This window comes from Gopherus evgoodei, chromosome 2 (assembly GCF_007399415.2).
Source record: "Gopherus evgoodei ecotype Sinaloan lineage chromosome 2, rGopEvg1_v1.p, whole genome shotgun sequence".
NCBI lineage: Eukaryota > Metazoa > Chordata > Testudines > Testudinidae > Gopherus > Gopherus evgoodei.
Window position 1 is genome coordinate 115,998,153 of NC_044323.1, and position 15,002 is coordinate 116,013,154.

Consider the following 15,002-nt stretch of genomic DNA (forward strand, 5'->3'; position numbering starts at 1 on the left):
AGCAAGCTGGTCTCCTTCCCTGCGGTTTGCAGGGGGGTTCGGGGAACGCGAGAGCAAACCGCGGCGAAGCTGGTCTCCTTTCCCGGTTTGCTCTCTCGTTCCCGGAACCCCGAGCAAGCAGGTCTCCTTCCCTGCGGTTTGCTGGGTGGCTCCGGGAACGCGAGAGCAAACCGGGAAAGGAGACCAGCTTCGCCGCGGTTTGCTCTCCCGTTCCCCGAGCAAGCAGGTCTCCTTCCCTGCGGTTTGCAGGGGGTTCGGGAACGCGAGAGCAAACCGCGGCGAAGCGGGTCTCCTTTCCCGGTTTGCTCTCTCGTTCACGGAACCCCGAGCAAGCTGGTCTCCTTCCCTGCGGTTTGCAGGGGGGTTCGGGGAACGCGAGAGCAAACCGCGGCGAAGCTGGTCTCCTTCCCCGGTTTGCTCTCGCGTTTCCCGAACCCCCCTTGAAGCCGCCCAACAGCGCTGCAGTGTGGCCACATCTAACACCACTTGCAGCGCTGGTTGCTGTAAGTGTGGCCACTCTGCAGCGCTGGCCCTATACAGCTGTACTAATACAGCTGTAACTACCAGCGCTGCAAAATTTTAGATGTAGACATGGCCTCAGTTGCTTTCGAAGGAATTATGCCATAAACAGGATTATGACTTCAACTGAACCATTATGTATCAAGTGGCAGTCCAGAATGAGCTTCTGTGACCTACAGATGTTCTTAATGGAAATGCTAATTAGTGGACATTCACTTAACCTTAGTAGAGCTACCATGAGATTTTATAATAAATAGAGCAAATTAACAGAGAGCTCTCTTCTCTTGGTTTATTTATAGATCTAAATATAAAACGTAGTTGAAAGATGCACAATGATTTTGAAGGGAGAATTGGATCCTTTATATCGCTGGAATACTTGTCATAATGGATTTGTTTAAATATATATGTTAGAATAGGAAAAAAGCTAAGAATATCAGAATCTGAAGGTGCAGGTTTTTTGTTTTGTTTTGTTTTTAATGTAGCCACATTACAACTACAACATTGACTTTGTGACCCATTGGAAGCACTGTCATCTTAGCTGGTTACCAATAACACAGTTAAGTTCGTGTCCACATATGAACTTTTTTGACAGTCTTTGCATATTCACACTTCCCAGGCTAGTTAAGCATGTTTGTATTGGTCCATTCCTAGAAAATCTGGGCAGCTATCCTGGAGGGGGTGGAGTGCCCGAAGGGCAAACCCACAGTGTGTCATCAGTTGCACATTGGGCAGGGTGCCCTGTGATGTCTTAATGTACAGATTGGCGGAAGGACGGAGGAAGGGACTGGCCAAATGCAGGCATGTTTAGCATTTCTGTCTATACAGTAGAAAACAAATATGCTGAATCAGGTGCAGGAAGACAACAATATGCTGTCTTAAGCTAACAATCTACATTATTTACCAAAAAAAACCCCACACCACTTGGGCTGTCTCACTAGTGGGAATGCTTGCGTACGAGGGAGTGTGCAGGCATTTTAATCACCATGTTGTCTGGATGTGCTCCAAGCAGGGTTAGATGGCATAGTAATAAAACATCTACTCCCAGTATATAATAGTACTTCTACTGTTACAGTTAGTGGAGCTGCATCAGTGGTAATGCAGTTCTGATAGATTTCAAAAATAATGCTAGTGCACAGGGAGAAATTCTGTTAGATGCCATGGTTACTGAGAGTTTAACCATCTGTCTGTGTGCAGACCATGGTTAGAGGAAACTGTGCAAGTAACTGGTTACAATCTCCGTTAAAAGATGCAGTGTAGACAGGGTGCAATTCTAGCACTAATGAAGATTTGGACACAGTGAACAATCTGTATAACTGTTCAAATTGGCAGCTATGGTAGTGTAGTGTTATTTTATACTGTCAAATGTAATTAGTGCTGTTTTTGGAATTCAGTAGCTAAGGAGATGTCAGGCCATTTTATCTAGTATGTGTTCATATGTAAATTATTATATGGATGTGGTTTGAATATAGGTCCTCCAGGAACTGGTAAAACTTCACTCTGCAAAGCATTGGCTCAGAAGTTGACCATTAGACTTTCATACAGGTAATTTTTGTTAATATTTTGGTTTAAAATACAGTTTACTTTGTTAAACATCTGTACCCATTAAGAGTGGCTAAAATCTGCCACCAAGTATGGCAGGTTTTCTTTCAGGCATAGATTTGGTGCTGAGTGTTGTTCCTTATGTAGCATCCTTGACTTGTTGAATGGCAAATGCTCACATTTGTCATCTTATACTGAAGACACTGGGCCCGATTCACCAATGCCTTTTATTGTAAGCAGCTACTTACACCAGTGGATATAAGACACTACACATTTAGAATGATAGTGTATTATGCCTGCTTTGCACACTCGTAAACTACTACAGAAGGTGAAGAGCCAGGCTGAATCAGGCCCACTGTTTTGTTTGCATACAAAATAGCCCACATCTTTAATAATTAAACAAACAGCTTTTAGAGCCAGACATATATTGGTTTTGTGTTGTTTGTCTTATAGATCAACACATCCTCCCTTACTCATCTTTTATATTCAGACAGACAAGTAATAACGTTCAGTTTAACACTGCAAATCTTAGTAACTAGGTAACTTACTATTTTATAAATATTGTTCAATTATAAATCATTATTACTCCAAGTAATGTAGTTTTTCTCACATAAATGTGTAATAGACGTGGATTATATACTCTTACACTGAAATATTAACATATTTAATTCTAGAGTCAGCCATACATAATTTAGCATTCCTGGCAATATCTTAAGAACTGATGAGAATTAGCTTGATACTTGTATTACTTTGAACTGTAAGCAATTACCAGAAAATAAGAATGAGGTTCCTGGCATGGTAGTCTATACCTGAATTGTGCCTAAATAGTGTCAAATCTTAAATTTCTTTGACAAAAAAAAAATGAGAACATTAAGAGCAATCATATGCTGACATAAAACTGAGATTGAAATTTAGTTTGCAATAGTTACATTTTATATTCAGATACTTGTTTTAGTAATTACAAAGCACTAGTGTTGTGAGAATTCTGACTGTTATGCTATGATGCCAAAGTTCACAAAATTATTTTTTTAAATATTGAGGATGTAAGCTGTAGTTATTGATTCCTTTGCAATCAACAGTAGAATTAATTTTACAATATAATTGCTGATGATTTCTCCCATATTTTAGGTACAGGTATGGACAGTTAATTGAGATAAACAGTCATAGCCTTTTCTCTAAGTGGTTTTCTGAGGTATGTGTTATCTAACTCATTATACAATTTTAGCTTTGTGGTACAGATAAACAAAATTTACTATGCTCTACAATAGGTATATCAGTTCTGGGGAAAACTGTGTAAAAATAGCTTAATATATTTGTATTTTCTTTTCAGAGTGGCAAACTTGTAACCAAGATGTTCCAGAAGATTCAAGAGTTAATTGATGATAAAGATGCTCTTGTATTTGTACTGATTGATGAGGTATGATTTCAATGACATTAAGATGTGCAATTCCTTTACTTTATGGGAAAGTAAACTGGAATAAAAGATGATCACTTACATTTTTAGAGAAAATATAGAAGCATATTATGGCCTTGGCTACACTTGCAAGTTAGAGCGCATTCAATCAGCCCTGGGTGCTTTAATGCCTGAGGTGTTAATGCTGACAAGGCACTTAGAGCGCCTGGACTCTGCAGCTGGCATGCTCGTGGTAATCCACCTTCGCAAGAAGCATTGAGCTTGCTGCACCCTGACTGAAATGCCCAGGTGTCAGTGTGGAGGACATGTTGTATTACTGCGCTGTGATGGGATCCGGAAAAGTCCCATAATCCCTTGAAGTCAAGTGACCACTCTTGTCATTGTTTTGAACTTGGCTGCAGACATGTGAATATCCCCTTTCAAAGCTCCATTTCTAACAGCCAGCATGCTTACCTGCTCCCAGCAAAGCAAACCTTTACTGTGGAATACTGCTGCTGCCGAGGCAGGTGTGTGGAGGGGTTTGGGGACTGATGTCAGGGTTTCCCCCTGCTTGTGTCTGAACTTAGGAAACAGCATGCTGGCACACTCTCTGCTTCCCAAAACACACTGTCTCTCCCCCCACATACACACAACACACTCCCTGTCACATTCCTCTCCCCTACCCCCATTTGGAAAAGCACGCTGCAGCCACTTGCACACTGGGATAGTTACCATTATGCTCTGCTCTCTGTTGCGTTACAAGAGCTGCTAATGTGGCCATGCCACTGTGCTTTCAGCTCGCAGTGTAAACACATGGCAGTGTTTTCCCTGCTGCAGTCTCCGAAGGGTAGTTTAACTCCCGGCACACTACATCTGCAAATGTAGCCATGCCCTATGTGCCTCTGCTGTGAGTAATTAATTATATTTAACTGTTTGTGTAAGAGTGGTAGAAGATATTTGAATTGCATCATTACAGCAAAATGAGAGAAATGTAGTCTGAATTCTCAGACAAAAATTTCCAGCTGCAGAAGGAATGGAAAGGAAAGTTCAGCTTCCTGTATAGGGCTCTGCTTTTCCTGGCTTCCTCCCTGCACACTTTTATGTGTACATATTGTAGCATTTTCTAGACTTCGAGCCCTAGTTTTGTTTTACCAGTAAGAGAAGAATTTAGTAATAGAGCTCAGAAATTGTGGATTTAATGTGGTCTCTTAATCTGGTTTCACTATTAGATTTAGCTCACTACCTAGATGATCTTTTGATAGACATCTTATACGGGCGACTTAAGAGTTTGCACCTTATTAGAACTTTATACTGTTGAAGTCGCATTCCTAAAGAATGTTTGCTTATCTGTTCAATTTACTGATTAGTCTGATACTCAGAATCATCACTTTCTAAAGAAAAAAAAAAAGTTTTCTCTGTGGAACTGATAAGACTGTCTCAGGCCTGGTCTACACTACAGAGTTAGGTATAAGCTGCTTTGCATGTGTCCACACTTAAATTTGTTTCATGCTGATATAAATTCTCTGTTATGCCAACACCACCTCTCCAAGCAGAGTCGATGTAGCGTGAGTATAGATACTGTTACCTATGTTGTTCCTAACAGTCCTCCAGCAGCTGTTCTACCATGCCCGACACTGACCACTGTGGTCACAATTATGAACTCCACTTCCAAAGAACCACGTATACCAGAAGCTCACCCCCTTAAAACCTCATGAATTCTTGAAATGCCTTTTCCTGAGACCCTCGCTACCACCCTGTAGACTATTGGGGATACCTGTGAGGGGCCTGAGTCATAGGTCCCTGGCATGAACAGTGAGGAGGAGGAGGGATATGAGATGGAGAGGGGGTCCAGCTCTGCCACCAGATAGGATTTGTTTGAGACTCCACTGCAGTCTAGTCAGTCCCAGCAGTTGAGCATGGGCAAGCCTGTTGTAGGATTTTCTTTTACTAGGAGAGGTAGTAGTACAACAAAGAGAGAGAGCTTGATCTGCTTTTCATTCCCCTGTGGAGTTAGGTGGGACAGCCATGTGGAGCAATTCGTTAATGTAAACAGGAATGTGCCTTGAATCCTCCTGAGATCTCGATGAAACTTTCATGGAGGTATTTGGCTGTCCTCTCATGGAGGCTTCTAGGGATAGCGGACTTATTGCTTCCTCTGCAATAGGACACTTTCCTGTGCCAGTTGGTGATAGCTTCAGCAGACTCCATTCCAGTACACAGGCTAGCATGCTATAGGCAGCTTTGGTACTCTTGCAGTAGCTGTCGTCTCTGAGCCTTTGTCAGGAGTAACATATCAGCTAAGATCACTGCCGCTTGTGGAAAGTGGTGCCAATATTCATTGCTATTGCCCTATACTCAGTTTCATGCAACCAAGCAATTCCCTCCTCATTTCCCTCACCCCTAGTGGGCCACACTAACCATGGCTGGGGCTGTGAGTGGCGCTGTGCTTGATCACTCCCAAGCAGAAGTGTCAATAAGCAGGTCTTGTTTAAAACTTTAGGGGAGCAAGGCAAGGGAATTCTGAATCTTAACTTTTGCTTTCTGTTATGACTACACTGGCAGTGGTATCTGTGTTTTTTGCTGTCTTTGTGGCCTTAAGGGCACCTGAGACAGATAAAGAACAGAAAGCTGAAGACTAGGGAGACATGTTCAGTGAGATCCTGCAAGCCATTGTTGCTGCATCAGACCATGAACAGAGGGCTTCGAGGATGACTATTACAGACTGTGTGGAGAAGGAAAGAGCAAACGAGAGAGTCCCAACAGGAAAAGGAGGGATACACACCAGGGCATAATGGGGCTTCTCCAGCAGCGAACACAAATGCTGCAGACTCTTGTGGACCTACAGGCTCGTCTCCCTTTGTAGTTCATAGAGAGCGACATTACAGCATCTCCCTACACACAACAACATTTCTTGTTGTATCTGGGGCCTCATCCCTGCTTCTGCCACTCCATGCTGTGGGACATTAAGGATAACCACAGTTTCACATACACTGATGTGTGAAAGCCACAGTTGCTGTATGCAGGGCTGACTCTAGGCACCAGCAAAACAAGCAGGTGCTTGGGGCGGCACATTTCTAGGGGGCAGCATTCTGGCCATCCTATTTTTTTTTTTTTTTTTAAACTCACTTCCTCCATTCTCACAGCCCTGCAGAAGCAGAGCCATGGAGCAGCTGGGGATCCGGCATGGGAGCTGAGAACCCATGAGACCCTGGGAGCTGTAGTTCCTTGCCTTGCTCCCTGGCTATAGAGCCAGCCCTGGAGCAGGGAAAGAACTACATTTCCCAGCAATCCCTTGGCAGCTATCAACAGGAAAGGGGGAGGGGTAGGGAGTGAGGTAGCTGAGCCATGCTGCGAGTTGAAAGAGGTGGCACTGTGAATGGGAAACAAGTGTGCCCAAGGAGTAGAAGGCTTTGCCCCAGATTTCGCCTTTAGAAGACTTCCCCAGACTGCATTAGGGATACTGGTGTGACCTCACCTTGCAGCCCACAAAGAAGGTATTGGGTGGACTAAATGAACAGTGTACCTCTCTATCTGAAGCCTAGCAAGGGAGGTACGTGGATCCCACTGGAATTTAAAATGAAAAGTAAGGAAGGGGAGGCTCTGCCTGGGGACTTCGGCAGCTTTAGATACAGTACCAGGCATGTAGGAGGATTTCCACTTCTGAGCCATGGAAGCAGAAATTGACTTTTCCTTTCCAGATTTAGCTAATATTCAGAAAGGGAATCTAGCACCTGCCTTCCAGATTTGAACACCCTCAAAATTCAGGAGTGCTCAAGCTCAATTTGGGCAGCTGTTGCTTCATTTCTCCCAAATCAAATATACTGATCCATTGTAACTTGCTGTAGAAAAAGTGGGATAAGAAATGAAGAAGCAAGAAATGCTTCCCAGTGGTTTTTAGGACTGGAATTGCTATTTTCAACAGCTATTGCCCTTTTTAAGTTTTATCTGTTTAAAAGCAAGACAGTGATATTGCATTGGCAAATTCCTCATAGAAACAAAGAGTGGAACAAAAGAATAATAAAGGCATCTCAACTTTTCCTCGGTTATGTAGGACAGTCTTATAATATGCATCCAGATATCCTCCAATCACACAAGCTGAAAATTGTTCCACTTTACTGCAGTTCTGTAACCATATGGGAACCAATCCTGTCTGTGTTCTGTGCACATCCAAAATTTCTGCTGAATCACTCGCCCTGGGAGCGAGTTACCAGTGACCCAGGGCTGGGACAGCAGGAGGATGCAGGTTGCGGGGGAAAGGCCAGGACTGGGGCCGCAGGGGAGTGCAGGGCATTGGTGAGGGGGAAAGGAGGGAGTCCAGCGCTAGGGCAGCAGAGGAGTGCAGGGGGGAACCCAGGGCTGGGGTGGGGGGCAGCCAAAAAGTTTTTTGCTTGGGGTGGCAAAAACCTAGAGCCGGCCCTGGCTGTATGTTAGGTAAAATGGGCGTGAATGTTCTTTCCCCTTAATATATAAATGGAACAGAACTTAAGTTTTTAATATATTTGTTTTTAAATTGCACAACTATTTCTTTGCACTGGTTTTGATTGAACAAAATTTTATTTGGAAAATAATTCATCTATTAGTTCACAACATACACTGCAGAGTGCCCAACAGTTCAGAAAGCACCCGCCTACTTGTTACCGTACAATGTGACACAACTCACAGGATCAGTGACAAACAGTGTAATAATCATAAATGTACAGCAAGCATCTCAAAATTAATAGGTTTATTGACAGTCATATTCATAGATGTACATCGAGCACTACACTACACTACACTCCCTGAAAGCAGCGATCTCTGCAGCCTCCTTTCCCACATTCTACCCAGACCTCCCTGTCAGCAATCATCCTCCCTCTGCGCAAGTTCCTATCCACAAAGAAAATTTCAGAGAAACTACTCCTGATGTCTGAGTAGATTCCCAGCAATTTGAAAATTTATTGCCTGGATCATTTCACCACCACCTTATCCCCAAAGTGCATTATACCAGCTCTCTAACGCTAAACTTTTTTGTTTGGTTGGTGTTTTTTGGGCAGGTTGAAAGTCTCACAGCAGCTCGTAGTGCTTTCCGAGCAGGCACAGAGCCTTCAGATGCTATCCGTGTGGTGAATGCTGTATTGACACAAATAGATCAAATTAAAAGGTAACATTCATAGTAGCCGTATTACCACAGCAAAACACCACTAGGAATTACCAAGTTGGGGTCTAATTTCAAAAATGTTGAACATATGTAGATAAATGATTACAGATTCCAATATCTGGCTTTACGCAGTTCTCATTTAGAACCTTAATCCAGAAATCTTTGACTGGTTAAATTGTGCTGAATTTTAAACTAGCCATGCCTACTGAGAAGAGGAGTTGTGATGGACATACCTAAGTGAGTCATGGGAGTTAACTAGCTACCCACACTTTAAAGTTAAGAGAAATAACTTCTGTTTGATGATGGTGACAACTGCTGCTTTAACTGAGGAAAAGTACTTTTTTTCTTGCTCTGAGACTTAGTCATTGGGTCATATTTTGGGATCCATAGCCGTTTCTGGTTGTAAATCTAAAAAACAGCCATAGCCAATAATGTTTTTTCAATATTTCTTTGGCAAGACAAAGAGATGTTGACCTTTCTGATTGGTGTAGGCTTTGCCCCACTTATCCTTGCCTTTGCCATCTATAGATTGGTTTATTGCAATGCAGTCTCTTTGAGATTGCTTTTGAGACCACTCGCAGGTCTGCTAGTGCCTGCTTATTTAGCAGCATGTCCCATCTAGAGCATATTGCACCAGTACTCTTCGACTGCACTGGCTTTCAGTTAGTTCTCAGGGTTGGTTCACATTCCTTTATGGTTTGGGTTCTGCTGTTGTAGAGATTTGATTCTTATCCACACTCTGATTCAAAACCTGGGATGCTGACAGTCCCTAGATGTATATCTGGGAATAGGGTAAATTGATTTGCTACTGAATCTTAGTTGCGGGGGGGCCTCTACCTAGGTCCACCACAGTCCAACTTTGAGCTTCAGGTCAAGGAACAAGTCCTATCAATACCTGCAGGATTTTTCTCACAGTGGCTTGAGTGGAAGGAGAGTCTTTCCTTTTGTAGGGTCATTAATTTAAATAATTCTGACCTTACCCATTTAGATTTGTTGTTTCCTTGGGCTTATAAATAAATTTGAAGGAAAAAATCAATGGAAATGCGGAACATCTTGGGAGTTTGTATTGTGTGTTAGCCAAGTGAAGTACTTCAATATTATGTTTTACTTGGGTTTAATAAAAACAGACATGCAAAATTTTAAAACACAAATTCTACGTTTGTGTGCATTCATGAGAAGTTGAGTAATTTTAATTATTATAATATAGTGCCTATTATAATCCATTTTTCTTATTGTCTTACGCTGTCTTACATGTGCAAGGCGCCTTAAAACATGCTCAGGAGGTGCTTAATTACTTTAAATTATTATTAATTACTTTAAATTCTTAAAAAATGCAAAGTGTTTTTGGGGGTATCTGCACTAATTCATGAGAAAGAAAGACAAAATATGCAGTAGCTAGTTTTCTTATTTCACTATTAACTTAAATAATTTAGTCAGTGGGCTTTAGATTAATACGCTGAGAATTGTGTAAAGGTAGAGATATCTGGTCCATATTTCCTCAGCCTACCTGTGCTTTAGCAGTTCTGGCTGGGCTGTGGAAGGAGCATGGTGCTTGGAAGCAACTGTCTTTCTTACCCAACAAATTAAAAACAAAAAAAAAAAAAGTCTAAATACATTTTTATTAAGAAATTCACTGAAAGTGGGAATTCTTTGTGGTAAAATTTTTAACTAAAATATTACATAATTCTAAATTTTTAAAGTTCATTATTCAGTGTGGAGGCAAAATAGGGTAATTACCGTTGGACTAAAACAGAATATATGCTAGACAAAAAGTGCAAATTAAAAAGACTTGATTTGTTTTCAAGTGAAATTAATATTTATAAAAATCGGCTTGATTCAATAGTACTGGAAACGAAAGTCCTGTCCCTCAAGCGCAAGACAATATGGGCAGCAGTAGTCCAAACTTCATCCCACCTGATTATACCTCAATGCTATTTTGAAAGAGGTTCCTTTCCAGGCTAACATACAGTTCAGTCTTCAGGGGATCTGTAGAAAAATTGCTGACAAAAGTGCTTTTGTGTGGAATATGTTCATTGTAAATTGACACCTCCAGATCATTTCACTTAACATCTATCCAACAGTAACAAGTTGGCCACTTCTGATCTGGACCAAATTTACAGTCATGACATAGAAGAGAAACAGTCACTTTGCCATGCCCTGAGGGATGATTCTTATGTGTAAGTGATAGAAATGATGTCTCTTTTTTCTGTGTTTTAAAGGTATCCCAATGTTGTAATTTTGACTACTTCAAATATTACAGAGAAAATTGACACGGCCTTTGTAGACAGGGCTGATATAAAGCAATATATTGGACCTCCATCTGCTGCAGCAGTATTCCGAATATATTTTTCGTGCTTGGAAGAACTGATGAAGGTAAAATTTTGCAAGTAAGATTCTTAACATAGATGTCCTATTTTAATAATTGCATAAATGCTAACGATAATAGTACACAAATGTTATCCTATTTCTCCTTCTTGAAACTGCCTCTTCTGAGCCACTCTGTAGTCCACACAGCCACACAACTTTTTAAAGCTGTATTTATAGACCAGGGGGCACATACAGACCCATTGCACTGACCACAGGTATAAATGCCACCCTTGGCCCCCATAATAGTTCCTCAATCTGTGTCTGCCAGCAAGTGTGGTAAATGAACCGTAACACACTCTGCTTTTCTGCTTCTATGTTACTGCTGAAATCTGTAAGCAGTTCATAAATCATTTAAAATTAAAGCGTCAAGTGTCAGAGGGGTAGCCGGGTTAGTCTGGATCTGTAAAAGCGGCAAAGAATCCTGTGGCACCTTATAGACTAACAGACGTTTTGGAGCATGAGCTTTTGTGGGTGAATACCCACTTCGTGCATCTGACGAAAGCTTTCACCCACGAAAGCTCATGCTCCAAAATATCTGTTAGTCTATAAGGTGCCACATGATTCTTTGCTGCTTTTAAAATTAAGGGTTGTGCTAGGATTAGTTAGGGAAAGTTGTTTGATGTGTCCTTCTCTTAGCAGTGTAAAACACACAGTATTTGTCACTGGAGTCAGTAGTTATTCTTAAAACATACAAAGAGCAGAACTGTTGAGTTAAGAAGTTGCCATTTTCATAGTCTCATTTCAGAATAGAACTGCAGTTGGTCCTTTCAAATATCATTTTTCTTTTTATTAGCGTCAGATAATATATCCTCGACAGCAGCTGCTGACACTCAGAGAGTTAGAGATGATTGGTTATGTAGAAAATAATGTGTCACGGCTGAGTCTCGTATTAAAAGAAATTGCAAGGTAAGATTTTAAGATTTATTGATTCATCCATTTTATGTACAAAATGAGCAACTCTGCTCATGTATGTGTGTAAAAGTAATTTGTGGAACTATTTCTAAAGGAGTTGGATATATTAGCAACAGCTAGAGTTCTGAAACTTCCCAGTTTCTTAATTGTTGCAAATTCTCAAATTTGGTCAATTGTAAAATTTTTCAGTGTTCACCAGTGAACATGGGAATTTTTTTGCGAGCACCATCTGCTTCTATCCTCCTGGATCTCAAAATGTATCAAAAATCTGCATGATCCTATGCCATCCCTACCTCCTACTTTGCTCTTTTAAGTTCCCATCAAATCTGTCCCTGGGCTAGTGAGGTGCCTAAGGCTGTAGTGGCCACAGTTCAGCGTAAACAGCTCTGGCCTTCATCCCATCTGAGGATGCTGAGAGATCTCAGTAGTTCACTAGGAAGTCACCTTTTGGAAGCACAAGTTAAGAAATGGGCAGAGGTGTGGGAGAGGAGGATTATGAATAGTTTTTTGCATTTACTTTGGTTTGATTTTTATTTGTTTTTTTGCTAAGAGGACTAATGGGACAGATTTCACCACAATGTGAAAATCTGTGGAGTAATAAAAAGCAGATTATTGGTGTTTTCACTAAGTAATTTTTTTCTAATTTTTGTGGGGGTCTTAACAGAGCTCAAACAAAATATCAGAGCAGTAAAAGAATTTGAAACTGTACTCTTGCAGAAGGGTCAGAAAAGTCTTCCTTAAGGCAACAGTATATCCAGTATATAATTAATAGTGCCCTTTCAAACAGTGAACTATGGTGTTCAGAACACAGTAGACTTGTCTGGGTTATTCCATAAAATGATAGGCACAGTAACTGAAATTAGCATTAACAAATGACAGCCTATTGGTGTATGTCAATTGGGCATTTTTTAATAGCTCCCTGTGTGTGTGTGTGTGTGTGTATTTATTTATTTGTAAAAGTAATACTCATGAAAGTAAAATATTTTGTAGGTTTGTTAGACATAACAGGTAAAGAATGGATGAAATATTTGTATTTTCTCTCCCAGTGCTACATAGTGCTAACTAGCAATAATGTGAGTTTCTCTGTAGAGAGATTCTTGGCAGAACCACAGAAAGCAAATCTCTTAATTTCTGGAAGGGAGATCTAGTATTTAGCAAAATAATAGTACACACATCTCTGCTTCATTGTAGGAAAAGTGAAGGACTTAGTGGCCGTGTCCTGAGGAAACTTCCTTTTCTAGCACATGCACTTTATATTCAAGTAAGTTTATTTTATTCTGCTTTTTATTTAGGTGTGTTGGGAAGTCACTTCGGTGGAAGCTCCTGAGTGTACCTTTTTTTTTTTTTCTTGAAAAAAGAAACCACCTTTAATTTGAATTGCATTGGGTCTGCTCCTGGCTGGACTGCAACCATTTTGTGCTACCTCATTATTTAAAAAGAGGTTAAGAGAAACTACATATTTGCATATTTTGCAATGACGAAGGCAGGATTGATGTGGCCAGTAACTCCTATATCATGACACAACATCATTTTTGCTTCTTTGTCACTTATTTTCCTTTAGTTGTTCTGTACGTTTTGATGCGGTCTGTCACATTTTTTTACAGTAATGTTGCTTGTTGGATTTTGGTGAGGTGAATTTACAGTCATGATATTGATTAAACCTCAAGAATTTGCTCAGGTTGGCTTAGATTTCCCTGTGCTAACTGGTGCAGAATTCCATAGCTGTTGTACATCATTTGGAAAATGCTAATAAATGTGGAGCTAATTTTTTTTCTCCTCTCAGGTGTATTTGTCTGTAGAGCATTATGCCACCTACTGTTCTTTGAGACATTTGACAAAGATTTTTTTTTTTTTTGCTTCCAGTGTCCTAACGTTACAATGGCAGTGTTTCTTCAGGCTCTTTCACTTGTAGTGGACAAACAATTTGAAGAAAGAAAGAAACTTGCAGACTGCTTTTGACATTCTGTTACTGTTCCACAACTGTCTAGTCTCTATGATATGTTCCTTGTTACCACCGAAAACCACATTCTTCACCACACCCCACGTACTTTTTGTTCCATGTATAAAGATTGACTCAATTTGGTTTAAGAAACTCAGGTGATCTAGTATTGTTTCAAAAACTTGATTTGTAAATATCAAGAATGTTTACAGTGCACCTGTTCAAAAGCTTTATTTCAAACTCCAGTCTTGGATACACTTCAAAACTGTTTAATTTCTAGAATGACCTTTTTACTCCATCTTGTAATTATTAAAAATGTTTATCTCAATTCTGTTTTGTTTCTTAACCATAAAAACTTTTATATATGTGTCTTCAGCATTTGTTCTCTTTCAATTTTAATTCTTTTTTTAAAACATAAAGAATGTAAATTGTCTGGTCTCTGGTTCTAATATGTAATGCAAAAATTTTTACTACTTAAATCTCTAAAAAATATGAACAGGAAAAATTTATGGGTAAGAGTTTTGAAAGCACTTACTGGCAACCTAACAGCTCACATTGAAACAACCACTGAGTTTTACCATTGACTTCATGAGAACAGAGACAAAACTTTTGAAAATCCTACTCTAGCTTAACGTTTTTTTAAGATCAAATATGGCAAGTTTTCATAGTTGTCTTTTAGAATTTTAGCCTTTATCAGTGCAAAGAAGCTAACTAAAGTACACTGTATTTGCCGAAGACCACCTTGTGTAGAACTTATGCAGGTAGCTGTTTATAAACACGTAAAGAATTTGTTTTATGTTCCTAAATTACAAAATTTATGGGAAAGACATTTTGTTGTGCAAAAGCTGAGAAAAACATTAACTCTCTTTAGAAAGTGAAACAATATAAGAATTCTATTTGTTTATCTAGTCACTACATGTAATCTCTAATACTACTTCAATAGAGAAAAAAGTTCTTTTTTCAGTTAATTTTTTGTATTTGTCAACACTTTAACTGACATCGGGTGAAACAGATTATTTGTTTGCAACTTTCACATAACAGGTGGAACAGTAACATTTAAATAGGAAATTGGCCCAGGGAAACAAGGGCAGCTGTAATACCTGGAAACTATTTTTAACTTTTTTAATTGACTAGGTTTTAAGTTGGCGTTACCACTTTAACATACTTCATAACTACTGCTACCACGATATGGTTTAATG

The 15,002-nt window shown here is 40.0% G+C and overlaps 1 protein-coding gene across 1 annotated transcript in view; it reads left to right on the forward strand.

Moving 5' to 3' along the window:
* Window positions 1-14,131, forward strand: part of TRIP13 (thyroid hormone receptor interactor 13) — a 37,695-nt gene extending 23,564 nt beyond the window's left edge. Inside the window, exons 7-14 of the mRNA XM_030551562.1 lie at window positions 1,989-2,061; window positions 3,187-3,250; window positions 3,389-3,475; window positions 8,482-8,588; window positions 10,805-10,958; window positions 11,746-11,858; window positions 13,056-13,125; window positions 13,728-14,131. Coding sequence (XP_030407422.1) covers window positions 1,989-2,061; window positions 3,187-3,250; window positions 3,389-3,475; window positions 8,482-8,588; window positions 10,805-10,958; window positions 11,746-11,858; window positions 13,056-13,125; window positions 13,728-13,823 — 764 coding nt within the window. The 3' untranslated portion in view covers window positions 13,824-14,131. The remainder of the gene's footprint in view (window positions 1-1,988; window positions 2,062-3,186; window positions 3,251-3,388; window positions 3,476-8,481; window positions 8,589-10,804; window positions 10,959-11,745; window positions 11,859-13,055; window positions 13,126-13,727) is intronic.
* The last annotated feature ends 871 nt before the right edge of the window (window positions 14,132-15,002 follow it).